The sequence below is a fragment of the Olea europaea genome, chromosome 6 (genome assembly GCF_002742605.1).
Source record: "Olea europaea var. sylvestris chromosome 6, O_europaea_v1, whole genome shotgun sequence".
NCBI lineage: Eukaryota > Viridiplantae > Streptophyta > Magnoliopsida > Lamiales > Oleaceae > Olea > Olea europaea.
The window spans coordinates 20,419,823-20,441,659 of NC_036242.1; the positions used below are offsets into that span (position 1 = coordinate 20,419,823).

Consider the following 21,837-nt stretch of genomic DNA (forward strand, 5'->3'; position numbering starts at 1 on the left):
AACTTGAGAGCTTTATTCATTGCTGTTTATTAAAGTGTTAGCCTATTTTTTTCTTTGTACTTAATTTTGATTATATCATTTATTAAGATAGAAGTCTCAAATTGTAAAATCAGTTCTCTTTAAATCTTTGGGTCATATTGAAGTCCCGAAAAGCTCTATATTATATAAGATTCGATGCTCCTTGTTTGTAAGTTACCAAAAGCATTGTAAATGTTTGGATTTTACCATAAGTCAATCAAAATTTAGTGAAAATACCTTTCTTTGTGAAGGAGAGCTTGAAAATGGAAGACGTAAATCATTGGTTGGAATCGAACATCTACAATTACATTGTTTGCATAATCTCTTTTTCCTTATTGCTTTCATACTTGTGTATTTTTCATTGACTTATTCATTCTCAATTTGTGTAATTTTGAATAAATCTTCGTAAAAGTTTTCAAAACCAATTTACCACTCCATTGGTTAGCTATTCTTGGACTTTCAGTTGGTATCAGAGGAAGGTACTCATTCGTAAAAGATTTCACAATATTGAGAAGTGGCTAACACAACCTTCAAAATCTTGAGGAGCATTCTACAAATCAACCTCTTTTCTTTGATGGCACGCATTATAATAAATGAAAAAGCTATGATGATGATTTAAATTCAATGAATCAATTACAATATTTGGGTAGTTATTGAATATGGTCTTTATGTACCTACTAAAATTATTAAAGTTGATGGCAAAGCCGAACAAACCATTTCAAAACCTAGAGAGAAACATGACGAAGATGATAAAAGAAAATTATCCTTGAATGGTAGAGCAAAAAATCTCCTTTATTATGCATTAGATAGAAACGAATTTAGTCGTATTAGCACATGTGATTCCGTATATGATATTTGACATGCATTAAAAGTTATTCATGTTGGCAGCACTAGTAAAGTAAAGGAAACCAAAATTAATCTCTTGGTTAAAGAATTTGAAAACTTCTTTATGAAACAAGATGAACCTGTTGTTGACATGATTACTTATTTTCACTGATATTGTTAATGGCCTCAAAAGCTTTAATTGCAAATTTTCTAATTGTGAGCTTGTAACTAAAATGCTTAGGTTGCTATTGGAAGATTGGAGCTCATTAAGGATATTGATAGAGAATACCAAATATATCAACACATATCTTTTGGAAGAACTTTATGGAACCTTGATGACATACTAGCTCAACAACGCAAAAACTATTGAGAAAACAAAGAAAAGCAAAAAGGAAACAAATGAGCCTCCTAAACGCCCAATTGCTTTTAAATCGGCAATTGAAGAAGGAACTACAAGTGAAAATATGAGTGATAAAAATCTCGATGATCTAGTTCTTCTTGTCAAAAAATGGAGAGGTTTTCAAAGTAATCGAAGATTCCTAAAGAAAGAATAAAATGGGGAAAAACGAAACAAGAAAATCATTTGCTATGATTGTGACAAACTTGATCACAATAGAGCTGAGTACCCAAAAAAGAAGAGAAATATCAAGAAAAAGGTATTACAAGCAATATGGGATAAGAGCTATGATGATGATCACGATGAAAATGATAGTCATGAAGAAATTGTCAATATGTGCTTCGTGGCGATTGAAGATGAGTAAACTCTATTGAAATATGTTCATACGATGATTTATCTACCTCCTGTGATGGAATTTTTGAGGAATTTGAGAAGCTTGCTCTAAATCACTCTATTGTTAAAAAGAAGCAAAAGTAAAATGAAGAAGTATTAGAAACTCAAAAGAAAAGGTTGAAAATTTAACTAAAATTATTTGTAAATTTACTCAAGGTAAGAAGAAATTTTGATTTAATGCTTGGTGATCAAAAGTGTGTTTTTGATAAAGGATGAATTGAATATAAACATTTTTGAAACGAAATTCTTTCAAAAATCTATTCGTCAAAACTTCAAATATCACTCCTTCAAAAACGACATGTAGCTTTTGCAACAAAAATAGACATATTGCTTATAATTATCTAACCAAAAAGAGGCTACACTTTAAAAGTAAAAGCAAATGGATTCGAGAATCCATCAAAACTAGGATCCAAACTTATACGGGTACCAAAGATCAAAAATTAAATTATTTTTTGTATGTAACAAAGAAGAAGAAAAACAAATGGTTCTTGAATAGTGGATGCTCAAAACACATGATCATATATAGAATGCTACTATCAAATTTCAAAAAGAATAATGAAGGCCATGTCACATTTGGAGACAATGCAAAAGGAAAAATTATTGGAATTTGAAACATTGGTAATCATTCTTCTTCTATTAAAAATGTGCTACTGGTGGATAATCTCTAACATCATTTGCTTAGTATTAGTTAATTATGTGATAAAGAATATTATATTAAATTCGATTATTCTAAATGTCCTATTAAGGATGCTATATCAAACGAGGTAATGTTTATAGGGAGCCGAAGCAAAGATGTTTATATCATAAATAATGAATTTGAAAGTAATCAAAAATATTTATCAAGTTTAAATGAGGATACTTGGTTGTAGCATAGACGATTAGATCATGTTAACATGAATCTTCTTTCCAAAATCTCCAAGAATTATCTTGTCAAAGGTTAACTAAAAAGTTTCTTAAAGATAAAATTTGTAACTCATGTCAATTTGATAAACAAGTGAAAAAGCTCTTTTAAACCTAAACTATATTCTATGACTACAAAACCACTTCATTTACTCCACATAGATCTCTTAGGACCTTCTAGAACTGCTAGTTTAGGTGTAAAACATTATGCTTTCGTTATTGTTGAGGATTTTTTTAGATTTACTTGGGTTCTCTTTTCAAATCTAAAAGATGAAACTTTAAATGTATTTAAACATCTTTATAAAAAGGTTCAAAATGAAAAATGACACTCTATTACAACTATTAGAAGTGATTATGGTAGAAAATTTGATAACATCGTTTTAAATAATTTTTGTAATGAAAATGGATATGAATATAATTTCTCAGCTCTTAGAACTCCTCAATAAAATGGTGTAGTAGAAAGGAAGAATCGCACATTACAAGAAATGACTTGGATCATGTTAAATGAAAATAACATGCCAAAGTACTTTTTGGTCGAAGTTTTTAACATCGCTTGCTATATTGTTAATAGAGTGTTAGTTAGTTGAAATAAAACTAAAACTCCCTGTGAGCTTTGAAAAAATATAACTTCAAATATCGGTTATTTCAAAGTATTTAACTGCAAATGCTTTATTTTAATTTACAAACTCATTTCTTAACTTCACTTATATTTTCGTTAGATTATTACAAAGAATATAAGTCTCGAGCTAACATGACGATACAATGTAGATTAGCACGTTCCCTCTCTATTTTAAATCAAAAAAATAAGTTCTAAAGTCAATTTCTAAACAGTAAATTCATGATTCACGTATCTAGAAAGTAGTACCATATTCAACATCTTTTCTCAAAGATATAGTAGCATGCCCTGAACGTTTACTATAAAGAAAAGAGACTAACTTGGTTCAATAATAGGAAAGTAGATAAAAAAGGACTAAAAATAGAACCATAAATTAACACTAATTAGGGTCTTAAATTTAGCAACTCTTCCATGCCAATAATAGACTGAAATGGTCAAGGAAATCATACTCCACTTCTTCGTCACAAGTGTCCTCAAGTGGTGGCATTTTTTCATCACCATTATCACTTTTAGTTTCTACCTTTCCATTAGCACGTGCAATCATGGTTCTCTTATTTGGACATTGTAAAGCAACATGACCTATTCCCAAACAACGAAAACACTTAATATCACAATCATAAGCTTAGGGTTCGATTTTACCTTTGTTGACACTTAGCACTTTATATGTTCTCTTCGGTGGTTTGATTTTGTTTTTAAAGACAACCCCTTTTATCATTCTTCTAAGTTATCTTCCATGGAGTAGATTAGCTCATATTTTGGGATGTTCGATTCCATTTCTCTTATGCTGTCATTCCACCTTTGTTGTCTCGTGCACCATATATTCCAATTCCACATAATGTTACAATTCCACCACATTAGCAATGTCCCAGTTTAGCCCATACAAAGATCTTGCCATCATAGCTTCTCTATCCTCCTCTACATTAGCTCGAATCATGGAGATCTCCATTTCTTTGTAGTAATCATTCATGCTCCAACAGCCTTGAATAAGACTTTGTAATTATTGATGTAAGTCCCTATAGTACTAACTAGGAATAAACCGTCTCCTCACTATGGCCTTCATTTCTCCCCATGTCCCGATAGGCCTCTCATGGTTCCTCTTTCTATTCATCACAGGTTGATCCCACCATATTATAGCATAATCAATAAACTCAATGACAGCAAGCTTTGACATTTTCCCTCGGAGTAGTTATGGCACTCAAAGACCAACTCCGTTTTCTTCTATCATTCCAAGTATGCTTCAGGATCATTTTTTCTTAGAATGATAGTATCTTCATTTTGATGTTTTCTAGTTTCTTGTTAAATCTGTCCCTCTTTCTCAGACTTCCTTGGAAACCTCTACCACGCCTTCCTTCTCTTTGGCATGAGTCTCCCCTCATCATTTAATGAGGTATGATCCTCCTTATCTTCAAGCTCCTCCCTGTAGTCAACATCAAAACCATCCCCAGGCGAACACCTCTCATGCCTTCAATAATTAGGGACTCTACCGGGATGCCTCTCTTGCAAAGTAGGAATTGCCTATCCATTCGATCTTGAATCTAATTAAACAACATGTTCATGCATTCAAAATGTTGTTGTATAGCTTGTAACGTAAAGAATTGCCCCTCTCATCCTTCTTGGTTTGGTGTGCCATCCTAGGAAGGAATTTCTTGAAAATGTTGAAAAAAAATGTTAAAAATACATCCTCACAACACTCTCTTACATGTTTGCACTCAAATTATGTCACTGACGCTCTTGTTTCACTCTTGAATTGGCTTTTTTCAAAATTAGTCTTCATTCTCTTGCCTTTTTCCACTCATAGCTTTCCCTTTTCAGTTCTTTATCAAACTAATAAACTCGATCAAGAAAACCCAACTTTTATTATTAAACCAATACCAACTATGAGAAGAAAATATTAGAACAATTAATTCAAAGAAAATATAGAATTTATAAAAATCGCTAATCAAAGGAAAGGACAATGAATCAACGGCAAAGGATAGATATCAGATTTTTTTTTATTTTTTTATTTTTAGAGAATCGATGCTACAAAGATCACAATTCAAGCAAAGTATAACTTTGACGATATTAGTTGCCTCAGCATTACGTCTCTTTTTTTTCTTTTTCTTTTTTTCCTTTTTTGATGTCTTTTTTTTTTTTTTTTTGGTGTTGAATACAAAATAGTAATTAACAAGGAAAATATAACCTCAAAATGGAATAAGAAGATTGAACTTGATAATTGAACACAAACTTATCAATTAACCCAAAGCCCAATGAACAATGGACACAAATGGATCAAGATAGGATGTTAACAAAAGATAAAGGATAGTAGACCTGATTTTTGAACCTTGCTCTGATACCAAACGATGTGAAACTCATCCAACACATGATGGGACTCAACAACACAATTGGGATTTCGTTTCCAAGGAAGTAAAAATTAGATTGAATAGAAAAAATCATAAACAAAGGTTTAAGATTCGAACGCCACAAGGAGAAATCCTTGATAAGTTCACAAGTTCTCCGAAGAACCAAAAGTGAAGCAACCTCACATTCTATTTGAGATCAATTCAATGTCTCTTTATTACAAAGTGTGCATACTATTATATAACGAAAATAAGACTACAATCAGCCCTACACGTCCACTATAACGAAAGGAATCTTGACAATAGGAAAGTAGATAAAAAGGACTAAAAATAGACGCCTAAATTAACACTAAATTTGGTATGAAATTTAGCAACTCCTCCATGCCAATAAGAGACTGAAATGGTCGAGGAAATCACGTTTAAGGAATATTTTAAGGAATGTTTGAAATAAGTAAGTCAATCTGCCACTTAATTGGTCTGAGATTGGAAAGTAATTAGCCACTTTCTCCTTCTAATTCTATGTTCAAATCAAGCAATAACCAGCCTTTAATCCATGCCATTTGTTAAGGAAATTATGCCCAATCCTTTAGAGAAAATTACCTAGAAATCTACTTTTAAACAATAGTTTTCAGAAATAAAGAGAATTAATTTTTATTTCACAAATCAGGTGGTAATTAGAACTTATTAAATTAATTAATACATAGTTAATAATAGAAAATATTTTATAACTTCCCCAGCCAAAACCATCCACTCACTCAAATTAAATTTTTTCTGTCTCTCTTCCTTCTCTAGCGTCTTCCAAGGATTGATAAAAATGGAAGATTTCTAAATTACAAATATCAAAAATGTCAAAGTCAGGCGCCATTGATGGGACCCATCATGACAAATCTACAACCATGACTTTACCACCCCATTTCGCCACAACTGCAGTCGTGGGTTTCTATTAATCGAACCAAAATTTTGATTCGATTGTGTGTGCCTGTTCTTCTAATTTTGATTCAATCAGTTGGTGTTTTTTTTCAAGGTGTTGGTGAAAGTTATGGTAGTAATAATTGTTGTTGTGGATTTGAGTTAAAGATGTTAGTAGTGGTGGTGGTTATTATTTTTTTGAACTGATCTGTTGTGGTGGTTGGAGATCTGGTTTTTTCTGATTGAGATCTGCTTGTGACTGTTTGTGACCTATTTTGTGTTGATTGTGTTGTGACTTAAAATTGATCTGGTCATAGACAGTCACATTGAATACAAACTTGGTCACAGATCTCGTATTAATTTACCCCAGATCTTGTATCAATTTTTAATCCACACACTCTATTTCTTCCCCCAAAAGTTAGTTCGGCACTCTCTTACCCAAAAATCAGATCTGCGTCTTCTTTCCGCCTACCCTCTAGATTCCGACCACCTACCATTTCTCTCATCGGAATTTCACGAGAAAAGTGTGGTAGTGCTGGTTGGTGTTTTTTGAAGGGTTGGTGGAAGTTATAGTAGTGATGATTGTTGTGGATTTGAGGTGAATGTAGTATTTATGGTCATCAATTTGAGTTAAAGATGTTAGTAGTGGTGGTGGTTATTATTTTTCCGAACATATCTGCTGTGGTAGTTGGAAAGTTGGTTTTTTCTGTTCGAGATTTGGTTGTGACTGTTTGTTACCAATTTTGTATTGATTGTGACTTGAGATTGATTTGGTCACAGAAAGTCACAATGAATACAAATTTGATCACAATTAGTTACATCAAAGTCAAAGTTGGTCACGGTGATTTTCAAATAACATAAGTCAATGAATTGGTCACATATAACACAAGTATGGTCACAAATAACACGTGAAATTTCAAACTTTATTTCTTAATATTGAAATTGATCATATGCATATTCATCCCACTTAATTAGGTCACAGATTCAATAGAACTAGTCACAGATCTAATGGAACTGATAACAGGTTATAGCCAAAAAAGAAGAAAAATGTAGTCACTGGAAAGGTGATCGGTCATCGGAATATTCGTCGAACAGCTGTTGGAGCATCGTTGGGAGGTCCACGGATCGTCTCCAGAGCGATCGTCAAAATTGTCATCGTAGCAGTCGCCGGAATTGTTGTCGGAGCCGTCGCTAAAGAAGTTGCGAGAGGTGGGGTGGGGTGGAGAGAGAAATAGAACGGTTTGATGTGATGGGTGGGTGGGGTTGGAGGTGAGGTAGGGTGGATAAGTAAATTAATTATACTATACTATAATTAATATTTAATAAATTTAATTATCACATAATTTTTGAAAGATTTTTAGAAATTTGTTAATTTTGAAATGTGATTTTGAAATGGAGGATTTATGCGATGTTCCCTTAAATTTAATATGTCTTCATCTCCCTCTGGGCCAAGCTTCGAATGCGCCGTTTCAGAATCAGCCGAGTCTCTTGAATCAGCCCATTAAGTACTTCTTTGATCTTCTTGGATCTAGCTCTTGCAATGGGCCAAACTGGAACATGCAATGGATCTTTGGAGGTGTCTTGCGGCAATTTCTCATCAAATATTTAAAAAGGGGATGGATATATATATCTATATATATATATATTAAATTTCAAAAATTTTCACTATATGAAAAACTGTTACAATAACGTATAAGCTTCCCTCATCAAACAGCAACGAGTATCCTAGAGAAAAAATCATTAAAGTTTTATTGCTTCTACCAATTTTTACTCCTTGTATAACTCACGATAAGACCCTCAAGTCAAGTCCATAAAAGAGAAATAACATATCAATTTAGAATAAACAATTGCTTTCAACATTGCCCCAAATTCGTGTGCCCAAGGAAAGTCTTCAATTTAATTGGTCACCAGTTTAGCCCTTGTGTGGGAGTGGTTTTTCGAAAATCTTTTTTTTTCCAAACTCATTTTCAACTACATATTTTAAAGAAAATCATTTTTCACGTTTCTCATATTTTTTTTCAACTTTTTCTGTTTACATTTCTTACTTTTTATGTTTACATTTCTTAAAAAAAAACTTTTCGAGAAGATCTCTTCCACATAAACACTTAATTATGACATTTTCTCGCATCTTTTGCTATTGCTACCACATTCAGAACATTTCCAATAGCAAAAATCAAGCACGGAGTTATATCTAATTTGGTAATTGGTTAACAAAGTTTCTTTTGTTTCATATTTAAATTGGGATGAAAATATTTGGCACATTTTGAGGTAACTATCCAAACATAAATAATGATTATTTATGTTTTAATATTTTTAATATTTAATATCTAATAGAATTTTATGATTCTCAACTCTGCAAGACGCCTTCACCAATCCAATTCTGAAAGACAATTTTGAAAGATTGATTCTCTCCTTAACCGTACTTATTTTACTGTTTATTAATGAGTTCACTTTCCTCTAGTAATTTTTTTCTCTCTCTCAAGAACTCGTGATTTTGTATTCATATTTTAATGAATTCAAATCTGAATTTGATGAGATCAAGTCTAATTCAAGTAGTAAAAGTGAAGCTTATTAACTTGTGTTCGAATCTTTTTTGGAGGGTGATCGTATGAAATCTTGCAAGTACCCAGTATATAAGATAAGCATCCCACGAAAACTATGTTTTAATTTAAAATCAATTAATATTAACTCCAATCGAATACTTAAGTTTGTATAAAGAAATTATACTAAATAACTATTTAAACTAAATATTTTAATGAGCTAATTGTGAAAGCTTTTTGTAAACTTAGGTTGAATATTTATTAAAACTTCGAATCCTCTTATTATTCTAATTTAATGCAAATCGACATCATGACAATATATATTCATTCTTGTTGATAAATGTTTTTAAATTATTTAATAATCTCTCTCGAGTAGAATTAAATCTATCACGTGACATTTTTATATCTTTATGAAAGATGCAAAGAGATCATGAACTAAAAATTTTAGAACGTCTACTAAATTATGTAAGGCACAAAGGTATATCTCTATCATCTATCGGACCTCACAAAATTGTTATAATGTGTTATCTATCTTATTGTCTCTCTCAATAATAATAAAATTAAAATTCACACACTAATTCAATGAATGATCAAGTAATTGCAAAGCCTTAAACAATCATTCAAGAATAAATACATATTAGGTGGCCAAATGTTTTGTAGAATTTCACTTGGATTTTGATGAATTAAGAAAAATATGAAAAATTTTGAAGTTCTTGAATCTCTCGACAGTTTCTTGATTGTCTTCAATTGCACTTTCTTCTTCTTTGCCCAAAACTCAAGGTTGAACCTTCAAATGAGTGAATTCTTATAGCTTGACTCTTGATTTTCCTAAAAGAATGATGGTTTGCCATTCTTTGATTACAATATTTCATAAATTATATGATATGAGAGGTTCCCTAAGGTTATAAGAAATGTCCAGTATTTATAAGTGTCGAGTTTAGATCAAAAAATTGTCTAAAGATAGTTTCCAAAAGGAGTTTCAATCATAGAACGAAAGTTCTCGTCTTCCAGGAAAGTACTCCATGCTCATGCATGGTTCAACAAATTTGGCCTTAGGTTTTGCATGTGCATTCCCATTTACATCATGCGCAAGTTTAGTTATATTGTCCCTGAACCCTGAAAGGTAGCTCAGTGGTCAGGCTTTGGGTTTACTCCCCAATGGTCACCAGTTCAAGTCCCCTCAGAACGACTGAGGTGAGTATCCGGCTATAAATTTCAGAGTCCCGTGGGATTAGTTGAGGTGCGCGCAAGCTGGCCCAAACACCCATGGTTATAAAAAAAAAAGAAAGAAAGTTATATTGTCCCTTAACTTCTTTGAGAGTTGATTTAGTCCTTTTCCTGCAATTTTTGTCCGTTGTCTTCTATTCTCGTCTAATTCATTCTTCACATTTTTCAATGTGAGATTTGAGTCAACTTTGAGTATTTACACTCTGGTTCCAAACTCTGAAAAGACTCATTTTAAGCTTCAATTTCACTTATTTTCACTACAATTGCATCCAAATTCAAGTTTTTCCTACAATAATCGATATTTAAACGAATTAAGTAGTAATTTATTTGAATAAACGTCTAAATATTCAATTTTAATGACCTAAATAAGTATCAAACTTACACGTATCAAAGGGTATGCCAGAGTAATAGTTCTATCCACAAATTACGATTTTTTACAAGCGAACATATTCTATGAATCATTAATAATAATGATCTATGATGCATCGGTTCAAAGTTTATGCTAAACAATGTGGACCTGACACATTAATTGACTAATGAATAAACTTATCGTAAGTTTTGCTAGGTTTTAATACCCAATGAATCTGGGCTATGATGTAAATGTAGGAATATAATTTTACAGGCCTCGATCATTGGTGAATTGATTATCAACAACCAATTCAGAGGTCCCAGGCTATGATGTAAACATTGGAAGTAGTTTAAGAAATTAATGTTGTTCACGACTGATATATATTTTTCTATTGGATAGCTTTGAATCTTGGCCCATTTAACCCTTTTATTGTCCAATTAAAGTATAACACATTATATATGTTGCTTTGATCTAGTCGTCTAATTGTGTGATTTGCATATAAATTGGAGAAAAATGTAGTTGTTCCTTAGACCAAAAATCAATTGCCATAGTGAAGAAAAAATCGGTGACTTCCATTGCATATTTGGCCTCTTCTTCATTGTCTTTCTTCTTCACTTTGTGGCTACAAATAAACACCATTTGTCTTGTCCTTTGTAGATGAGATTGAGAAGCGATCAAGGTAACTATTGGTTGAGGATTGGAGTAGTTTGGGTTGATTGTTTGGTAGAGAAAAGTAACGTGAAATTGAATATGAAAAACACCATTTAAAATATATTTGGAGCGAGCTTCCACTACAATTGGTGTCAAAACTTCAAAGTGGTAGATTTGGCTTAAAAATATGACCTAAAATGACTAGAAAAAGTGTGAGAATCAAAGCATTAAGCAGATTAAAAAGTTATCTAAAAACTATTAAAAATCGAAGTTGTTAGTGCCATGTTTGGCCAAATCAGAAGGAGTTTGGTGAAACGGAGACTACCTACATGGCGTGCAAGTGGAGGCACATCGGAGTGATCGATGTATAAACCAATCTAGACGGTAAGTGTAGCGACATGTGAAGCCCATGCACAGAGACTCCAACAGTACATGCGATTCAGTGTCTTTAGGCAGTTTGTTCCTAACATTATTTCTTATAATTTAGTATTGTTAGTCTTCTGTATCAGGTTATATAATAAAATTTGGACGAATTTGTCCTTTGCACGTTTGGGATTCATTCGTGGTTGATTGATTTCTACAATAGCTAGGGACTTTAAGGCTAATAGTAGTGATCCTAAAGTGGTAATTGACATCTCTCATTATTTACAGACTCAGATTAATCCACTTTGGTATATTGGCTTATCTCATTTTAAATTTTAGAATCAGCAAGTCATCATGTAGGGTGATATTAGGATTGGGGTTACCATGTAGGGTAACCATTGCTTGTACAAGAAATTTAGGAATTATGTGTCATATTTAAAGTGTTGAATTTAACTAAAAGTTGATAATTGCTTTTATTTTTAATTGCCATTAAGTCACTATGTGAGACCATATTGTGTAAGAAACTGAATTTTTGTTGACATACCTTCGTATTGCATTGATTATTATGTTAGAACACCTAGACTTGACCCATTTGAATATTCCCTTGACACTAAGACCTTGAATCTTATGAAATCATAAGAATCTAGAACGGTATATATTACAGTTTTAGGATTACCTTGTATGACCTATTTATGCTCTTTGATTGTTCTGTTTTTTCAAAATATCTTCAAATTTTGAAGTTGAAACTTTCAATGGAAAAGAGAAATTTTCTATTTGGCAACAAAAGACGAAAGTGATTTTAGTTTAACCAAAAGTTTGAAAAGTCATATATAGCGAATCTCTTACAAATTTAACGGAAACAAAAAAAGAAAAATATGATGAACTTGTTTACATCTCAATTATTTTACACCTATCTGATACTATTTTAAGAAACATTTAAAAACTTGATTATACTACATAACTTTGAAAAAAGTTGGAGAACTTATATTTGCTTAAATTTACTCTTAATAAGTTGTATTTACTTGAAAGATTTTTTCAGTTTTAAAATGGATTGTTCAAAGGATTTTGATAACAATTTAGGTGTATTTAACAAACTTATGCAAAATATTATTAGTTGTAAAGAGAAGGCGTCTAAAACTTATAAGGCCATTATTTTGCCGAATTTAATGTCTGACTCATATATGGAGGTTAAAAATGAGATTATGGTAGGCACCTTAACGTCCGAGATTGTTATTGATTTCTTTAGAAGTAAGTAGACAAAACTTAAGGTTGAAAAAGATGATAAGAGGAGTGATGGGTTATAGATTATGAAGAGTATGATGAAGTTTGAGCAAATGAATTTGGATAGAACTCAATATAGCAATGACTCAAGTGATTAAGGTAGTAAGAAGAATGATAAAAGGTTGGGACAAGTTTAGTGGTAAGCGATGTTGCGGCTATGGTAAGTCAAAACACTTTGTAAATGATTATCCGAAGAAGAAGGATAAGTAAAATGGTGAGATGAGAGGTGAGGCAAATGTGGCCACTCAACCCTAATGAGGTTTATCATCTATGTGTGATCATTTTTGCATGTATGTAATTGCTTAATTTTATTGCATGGTTATATGTTACGTTTCAATGTATTTGATATGTACATTTACATGAATTTAGTAGCTATCTAATTACTTTGTATAATGTATTTGCATACATAGTGGGTTGGAATGCATTAGCAACAAGTGTGTTGTGTCTATTGATGATATGGAGCATAGATGCCTAGAGGTACATCGATAGTATGTCCGGAGATGTGGAGTGTGAAATCTGAATCTTGAGTGGAGGTGTGATTAAATATTGGAATCCTTTATCTAAGAAAACTCTGATCAAGTGGAGTTTGAGAGGGACACTTCTATCATTTCTATTGCCGGAGATCCATTATCCACTTAGGTTGGGAGAGGTGATGTGGTGATAGAGGATTATTCTATGGGCTTAGGATCTAGTGCGATTTATCAGTTAGACATGAGTTGAATAATCAGTCTAGTGAGCATAATGGGCGATGAGAGGAGATATGTGTTCCCAAGGTGTGAGTCATATGGAATGAGATAGGATAAGTATGGTAAGTGAGATCATTTATGCATTTGTTGCATATGTATTAGCCGCTTGATTGATTAACTTGGTAAAATCCGTTGTTCTGTGTAAAATTATTTTTTGAAAAATCTATATGTTATCTTATTTTATATCTTCATCGAATATTTATTTGCTCTAGATTGTTTACTGTTATTATCTGCTTTTACTTTGGTGTTTTTGACCTTAGCCCTGGTGAGTATATAGAGAAAATATGTATGTGTTTTCAATCCCAAAAACAAGGAAGGTTTGTGACCCCAATTTCATTGGTTATCTTGATTATGCAAATATTAACATTGCGTTTTGATTGATTGCAGGTTAATTGTGTATCTAGCTAGAAATTTGTTGGGTTTTATACCCAATGAATCTTAGGTTATGATGTAAATATTGGAATATAATTTCATATTCCGCAGTTAATGTTGAATTGATTACCAATAACCAAGCCCAAATGTTAGACCCGAAAACAACGTGGACCATTGGAAGTAACTTAAAAAATTAATGTTGCTCATGGCTTATATATATATATATATATATATATATATATACCTATTGGATGGTTTTGAATCTTGGTCCATTGAACTCTTTTATAGGTCCAACTAAAACCTAACATATTCCTATATATAACGTTGCTTTGACCAAGCTGTCTAATTGTGTGATTTGTGTATGAATTGTAGAAAAAATGTGAATGCTCCTAAGATCAAAAATCGGTTGCCATAGTGAAGAAAAATCGATTACTTCCATCGCATATTTGGCGTCCTCTTTGTACTTCATGGCTACAAATCATCACCATTGTCTTGTCTTTTGTGGGTAAAATTAATAAGCAGCCAGGCTAAATATTGATTGTCGATTGGAGCAATTTAGATTAGTTGTTTGATAGAGAAAGGTAACGTGAAATTGAGCTTGGAAAACACCATTTAGAAGATCTTTAGAGCGAGTTTCAGTAACAAGTTTTAATATTTCAATTAATTTTTTATCCACCAATGTATTAAAGTCATGTAATGATTTTTAACATAAGCTAAACACATGCCTTAGTTTTAATAAATTTTGTTCAATTCATTGACCATCTCTCTTTATGTTATATAATGATACCATAAAAGATAGAATAATTTATTTGTCCACGAAGTGATAAGGTCCACCTTCATTTGAAACAACGCTATGGGCTTGTTTGAGCCAAATTATTTTCAAAAAAATACATTTTTTAACAATGATTTGACATCATTTCAATTACACATTCTTCAATAAAATAATGTTACACATAAATATAAAACATTTTTCTTATTTTTTAACCACACATTTTTCATTGATTTGACATAAATAATGCATTTTTTTTCCTAAAATGTGGCTCAAACATGGGCTATGTATTTGCACAATTCAATTAATATTGAGCGATCCAAATTCAGCTTAGATTTGAAGAATTCCTTCTCCAGGTCAAGATTGTTAGAATCTATTTGGTAGCAATTAGAAGTAAGATTTTAATTCTAGTCAAAGTTAACAATTTATTTTAATAATACATTTTAAGGGATTCACAACTTTTCAACCACACATTTCATCAGCTTCTATGAAAATCTTCTAAAAATCTTATTTTAATCATTAGCAAACAAGGGATTAAATGTGTTCCCCTACCACCCAAGTATATATATTGGCATTACCGTTGGAAGAGGAAAAACACAACAATAGCCATTTCTCAAAGTAGGGTTTTTTTTAGGGCAAAATTAGGTCTAGTATTTGCCATTCTGTGTTTGTCCTTATTTTAATGGACTATGCTATGTGTACAAACTTTTTTTTACAAAATTTCTTACTCAATATTCACAACAGGAGATGGGGACCACAAGCCGACATTTTTTAAATTCACGCGGGATCTACTTTTTTGTGAGGGTTTGTAACACATTTTGTACAAATGTGTTTGTGTACACCTCTTTATCCTATTTTAATTAGTATGTGAGGGTCAGGAACATGGATCTCATTATCCTCCATCAATCAACTTTGCTAAACAAGAGTGTGCTCCATATCAAGTGATTCGTAGAGAGAAAGAATTTGAAATACGAAGTTACAAAGAATCCTTATGGATTTCTACTCGTGCCGTCGCCTCAGAGTCGTACAAAAATGCAGTCCGTGATGGTTTCATCATGTAAGAAATTGAACTCTTTTTTCATATCAAACTTTATGTAAGTTCCTTAGGGGTCATAAGTGTGCGAAGAATGATTTTATTTGGTTTGAATTTTGAACAGCTTGTTCAACTACATTAATGGCGAGAATCGTGACAACGTGAAGATCGATAAGATGGCACCTGTTTTAGTTGATATCCTTAAAAATTCATCTTTGAAGGTGAATTTGTATGTTGCTCAAAAATTTCAAAATGTTCCTCTTCCCCAGGATAAAGTGAAACCTATAAAATTGCCACAAGTTTGTTGCAGTGAGAAGATTTAGTAGGTTGATTGACGAGGCTAAACTTGCTACAGAATTATTAGAGTTGAAGGAGCAATAGCCTCTATTGCTTATAGTGAGGCATGATGCAGATTATAATCTACCATGGCAACAATAGTGTTCTAAATGGCGCCGTCAAGGTGCGCTTAGGTGTGATGCTTGGCTAAAACGTCAAGCCAAGTGGTTTGACACCTTATTTGACGGTCAACGACAATCATTGATTGTTTAGACGCACCTAAACGCAATTATGCGCGCATTGACACGCATTATCATCCTTTTTTATTTTTTTTTAAATTTAATGGTTAATTTCTTCGTTTTGCACAAATTTAAAACCACCACTTGAACGTTAAATAAGATTTAAGTTTCTATGCTATTTATTTGCTATTTTGTATTTAAATTTGAAACTTATCTTTTCGTTGGAAATTTTGAAAAAATGTATAAAGTTCCTATAAATCTTTTTGAAATGTTTAGTAAGTATTATTTTTAATTATTAAATAATAGTTTGATTTATTAAAAATTGAAATAATATTAAAATAAGAAAACTCCTTTTTACGCCTAAACCTCACTTAAATTCACGTAACCCATAGCTTGACTTCCATACATCGCCACGTATTACGTTTTTTTTAAACACTAGCAATAGCAATAGCAATAGCAATAGCAATAGCAATAGTGTCAATGAAATTATATTGTCCTTCGGAAATACTAACTAATATTTGAGTAATATAATATCTGAATTTTTAGCCTCTGTTTGATGGGGATTAAAATCAGAATTTTAGTATATTTTAATAAAAGTCGATGAAATGTGTAGTTGAAAGTTGTAGATCCCATAAAATGTGTGGTTAAAATTCATTATTGATCTTGACTTAGACTTAAATTAAAATTTTACTTAACATTGGCTAAATGTTCATCATAACTCATTTATTTAATCATTGTGAACTTCTAAATGATGATCAACAAGCACCTCTCAGCTACGCAAGGTTTTCTCCTCGTTAACTCACTGTCTTGCTGCTCAAGAAGAGAAATGTTTATTTGGAAGGAAGCTATTTCAAATTCAACATGCCTTCCCTCATCACAGACTTGCCTATTTATAGATTTTTATCTAGATATTGGGGTAGAATGACATTTTTTTTAATTAGTGACATGTGACAGCCTTTCATCGAATGATTTCTAATTAATTCTGTTATCTGTTCACATTTTAGTCATCTGTTTAATCTTTTCATTTTTGTTCAAGTATATTGGTTTACATCGTGTATTTAAGGTTGTCTATGAATTTTTTTCCCTTGTATTTTTAGCTCATTTTGGATTCTGGTGTATTTTTTACCTTTTTAAAATTTTTGCTTAGATGAATATTTCTGATATAACAATCATCACTTAATAATTTAATCATAAGAAATGCAATGTTGAATCTGGATCTAAATTGATTTTCTCCATTATTGAGAATTTAATATACAACTGTTTGGGACAATGCCAACAAAGAAAAATAGACATGCCGCTGTAAGTAGTTTAGACTTTAGGGAGACATAAAAGTGAGAATTGAGTCTCTCTCCAATCATTTTCTCTCCTTTGTTTTATTAATAATATTATATTTACTATTTTCTACTACATTCCATCTAAATTTCAACCTAGTAATCTGCTTTCGACCATTGTAATCATAAATTAATAATTTTCCCAACATTATAGTAACACACTAACCTTCTGTAGTTCACATTAGGCCCGTTTGGTACACATTTTTGTAAGAATGAAAATAAAAAATATAGTTGTTACGGGATCCACACAAGAAATGAAAAGTCAAATATTATGATTTGATGTGATGAATAACCGTTATATTTTTCATTTTTGCGGCCAAAGAATGAAAGCAAACGGGGGCTTAACATTAAAAATTTCAGTTTCTCAAAATTAACTGCCCCCCATCTTTTAAACTAGAAAGGAGGTTGTCAAAACCCAATAAATGCCATCGGCAACATCACTTAGCTCACTTGCCTTTGCTGCGATCAGAATGAATGATTTCCAATATGAAATTTCATTTCTAAAAGGGTATTACGCAACAAAATGTAACCTATTTTTAAAAAAAACGGCATTTTGCATAGCGATGTACCGAGAACCACACAAATACCCGTAGAGTACAAGACCATTGACATTATAATAAGATTTGATAGGGATTAAAATCAATATTTTAGTAGATTTTGATTAAAACTGATAAAATGTGTGGTTGAAAAGTTCTGAATCCCACAAAATGTGTGGTCAAAATTAATTATTGACTTTGAATTTGATTAAAATCTGAATGTATGTTTGGGCCACGTTATTTTGAAAGAATATATTCTAGAATAATAGATTGATACAGAATGTGTAGTTAAAAATGAGAATAAGTTTTGAATTTACGTGTAATATTATTTTATTGAAAAATGTGTGACTGAAATTATGTCAAACTATTTAAAAATGTATATATATTTTTGAAGAGAATGCGACTCAAACATTGCCTGAATTTTGATTCGCACCTAGCAGGAGATAAAGTTGGCTATTCATCATAGTAAGACTAAGAGGGCGTTTGCTAGCCATTTTTATATAAAAATGCATTTTAGAATAGTATATTGATGGAAAATGTGTGGTTGAAAAATAAGAATTTTTTTAATTTACGTGTAATATTATTTTAATAAAAAATGTGTGATTGAAAAGAAGAGAGAGACAAATGCATTTTAAAAAAATGAGTACCAAACGGGCCTAAAAAAAGATAGATGGTTATTTTGAATTTTTATTAGTGAATGAATGTCAAGGCAGCTGAGCTATTCCGAATACGCTCTGTGGAGCCTTTCAAATCAAGAATTATTGGCTAATGATAATGTGCACGCAATTTAGCCTTGAAAAGTAGGTAATTTGACAATTAGTACAAGATAAGTCGATAAAGCAGGCTCCAGCATTAGGCTAGCTACTCGATTTACAGAATTTCCTCAATTTTTAAAATTCACATATTTTTTCCATTATTTTTCTTATGAAAAAAATCCTTCAATAATTAATAACATTAAAAAAAATTCTTAAAGATTGCAAACATTCTTTTGATTAAAAATAGTTAAAAAATGAATAATATAACAAATTTTCAAAATTTAATTTACCAAGGAAAATTTTATCAATACATAAATTAATAAAAACATAAAAATTATACACCAGCTAAAATTTTTATTAGAACAAATTTAAAAAATAATTTACAAGTTGGTAATATTATAAGGAAATAGTATAAAGTGATTTTACCTTATTTATGAGTATGTTAAAAAATCAAAGTGCATAGATAGAGTAAATTTTTTGGAGTGACATAACTAACAACATTGTTGTCATAGTTGTCTATGAAGGTTTATCAATGATTGCCACAAGCATCGTGTCAATAATTTTGTGTGAATCGTCAACATATATCAATTTCAATTAGAATCACCAATAGCTATATCGTCAGTAATTAATTACCAATGAAGTCGACGGTGATTTCCAACAACACCATCGACGTTGCTATCAATGATCGCTGAGGAAGTGAGTTTATGATTATCAATTATATTGTTGTTGGTGATTCCGTGAGAATAGTCAATAGATTTTGATCTCAATCAAAATTATAACCATAATACCATTGACAAATCATCGACATAATTTTCCTCCATGATCATTTGGTTCATTAATTTTTTTTTTCATTATCGCTTTAAAGAAACTCCCTCGACAATTTTACTTTAGGGTACGTTTGATTGAGAGTATGGAATTTGCATGGAAAAAATTTACTTTTATTGAATTTATTAATTAAAGGTATTTAATTGATTTAGTTTTCAAGTTAGAAAATATTATATTTGCTCATTTTTTAGTCGTGGGTAGATAGATGGGAGAGAAATAAAAATGAATTCTCTGAAAAATAAAATCATACTATTATGAAGAAAATATTTTCCTTGATTTTGAGGGATAAATGGTCACGTGACTAAAAGTAGGAAAATATTTTCTATGAAAAATGTTAATCAAACAGCAAAAAAAAAAGTAGAAATTTTGGTGGAAAAAACACAATTTTCATGAAAAATATTGGCAATCAAACGCACCCTTAGTCTTTTTAATGTTTAGAGAAGTTCCAAGTGTTGGAAAAAAAAAAAAACAATTAGAGCGTGTTTGATTGCCAATATTTTCTATGAAAAATGTCATTTTTTTCATCTGAATCCCTACTTTTGTGTTGTTTGATTGATATTTTTCCCAGGAAAAATATTTTCATATTTTTGGTCACGCAACCACATTTTCCTTGAAAAAGAATAAAAATATTTTCTTTAGGGAATTAGGTTTTTATTTTCCTAGTAATTCGTACTCTCTCTCTCAGATCTATCTACCAATAAATAAATATAATATTTTTTAAATTGAAAATTTTCTTTCAACATAAATTCCATACTTGCAATCGAAAAGACTCTTAATTCCTGTGGGGAGGGGAGTTTATGGTGCTTTTTAAGCTACTTAATTAGAGTAATTCATTTTGGACACAAAACGCAAATCAGTTACAAAACGAGACAATTTAAATTTCAACGGTATGTTTTTATCCTTTCAAGATGTCAATTGTCTAGGTATGAATTACTTCAAACGAGCTTCTGAGATCTTAAATGTTATCCTGTTACCAAGTGAATAGCGTTTTGGCATTTGAAGTTGGCCACGTCAGCATAGAATGTTCTAAAAGTTCATTTTTATACACGTTGGACAGGATACTACTATGTCAAAGTGTTTTCTTATCTATTGTCTTTAATTTATGAGTGGAATTAGTTGAAATCTTATGGATTGTGGAGAACTTAGATTCTACAAGTATTTTGGTCGATGAAGTTACAACTGAACATCTTGCAGAATGAAAACAAAAGTTGGAATATATTATGGATCCTTCCTTTATAAACCTGTCAACAAATTATACATTTGTTTGGAAGAGATTTTTCTTGGGGAAAAAAATGATTTTTTGAGAATGTGCAGTTAAAAATGAGGGAAATTTATTGGGCCACGTGGAAAATAATTTTTCTTTTTTGGAGAATGTGTTGTTGAAATAGTTTGGAAAAAAATTATTTTTGAAAAATCTCTTCCAGACAAGCTCTATTAATTAAGCTAGGCTTAGTTCATGTTTATATTGGCTTAATAAATAGATAAAAATGAGTGGCGGAGATTTTTGTGTGCTCTACGGAATGTGTGGACAATAAGTGAGTAGTATTTGTGAGTAATTGTGGTCATAGGAAATGTATGGTTAAAATTAAAGTTTAACCAACTTAAATTATTAGTCGCGCTAACCCAAACATGCACTTAATTTGTTTGTGGGACTTCTCTGTCTTCCCTCAGATGGCGCACCTTTACTAATTTGGTATTTGACTGTAGTTCATTTGCATGGCAAGGTGTGGATAGTCCATGGACCTTGTTGTGAAATGTCAGAAGGGCTATGTTGGAATTATTTGTGCTAAAGACGACTTAGACGAGGAGCAAAAATAATAACATAGCTCCTTGCATCTATTTCGTATCAAATGTTCTGTTTTCACATATTGTTGTCGTGTTCACTTTGTTTAGCCCTAGGAATCTATAGGTGGGCCCAGCAGTATGAAACTGCTGTCACGATGCATGCGATAAAAAGGTATACATGGATATCATACAAGCATGAAAGTAGTCCATCTTCGAGCTTGAGTAGAATAATTGTCTTATATTCCACAACACACTAGATGTCATATTAATGGAATACGGTTCACTTTTAAGACTTCTTTGCAACTTGGACGAACTATCTATTATTCAGTCAAAAAGTTATGGAACGTTCTATCAATTAAACAAGA

At 31.5% G+C, this 21,837-nt stretch overlaps 1 protein-coding gene across 1 annotated transcript; it reads left to right on the top strand.

Moving 5' to 3' along the window:
- Positions 1–13,546: 13,546 nt before the first annotated feature.
- Positions 13,547–16,212, top strand: LOC111395262. The gene is made up of 5 exons (XM_023021247.1): positions 13,547–13,578; positions 13,764–13,816; positions 15,557–15,749; positions 15,850–16,024; positions 16,138–16,212. Exons 1-5 carry the CDS (start codon positions 13,547–13,549, stop codon positions 16,210–16,212), a joined length of 528 nt encoding a protein of 175 aa, XP_022877015.1.
- Positions 16,213–21,837: the final 5,625 nt, after the last annotated feature.

Excerpts from the sequence above, each read along its gene's own strand:
- LOC111395262 (XM_023021247.1), top strand. The coding sequence starts at position 13,547 with ATGGGCGATGAGAGGAGATATGTGTTCCCAAG. Across the intron at positions 13,817-15,556 it reads TGTTTTTGACCTTAGCCCTG|TATGTGAGGGTCAGGAACAT; the intron begins GTGAGTATATAG and ends TATTTTAATTAG. Across the intron at positions 15,750-15,849 it reads GTCCGTGATGGTTTCATCAT|CTTGTTCAACTACATTAATG; the intron begins GTAAGAAATTGA and ends AATTTTGAACAG.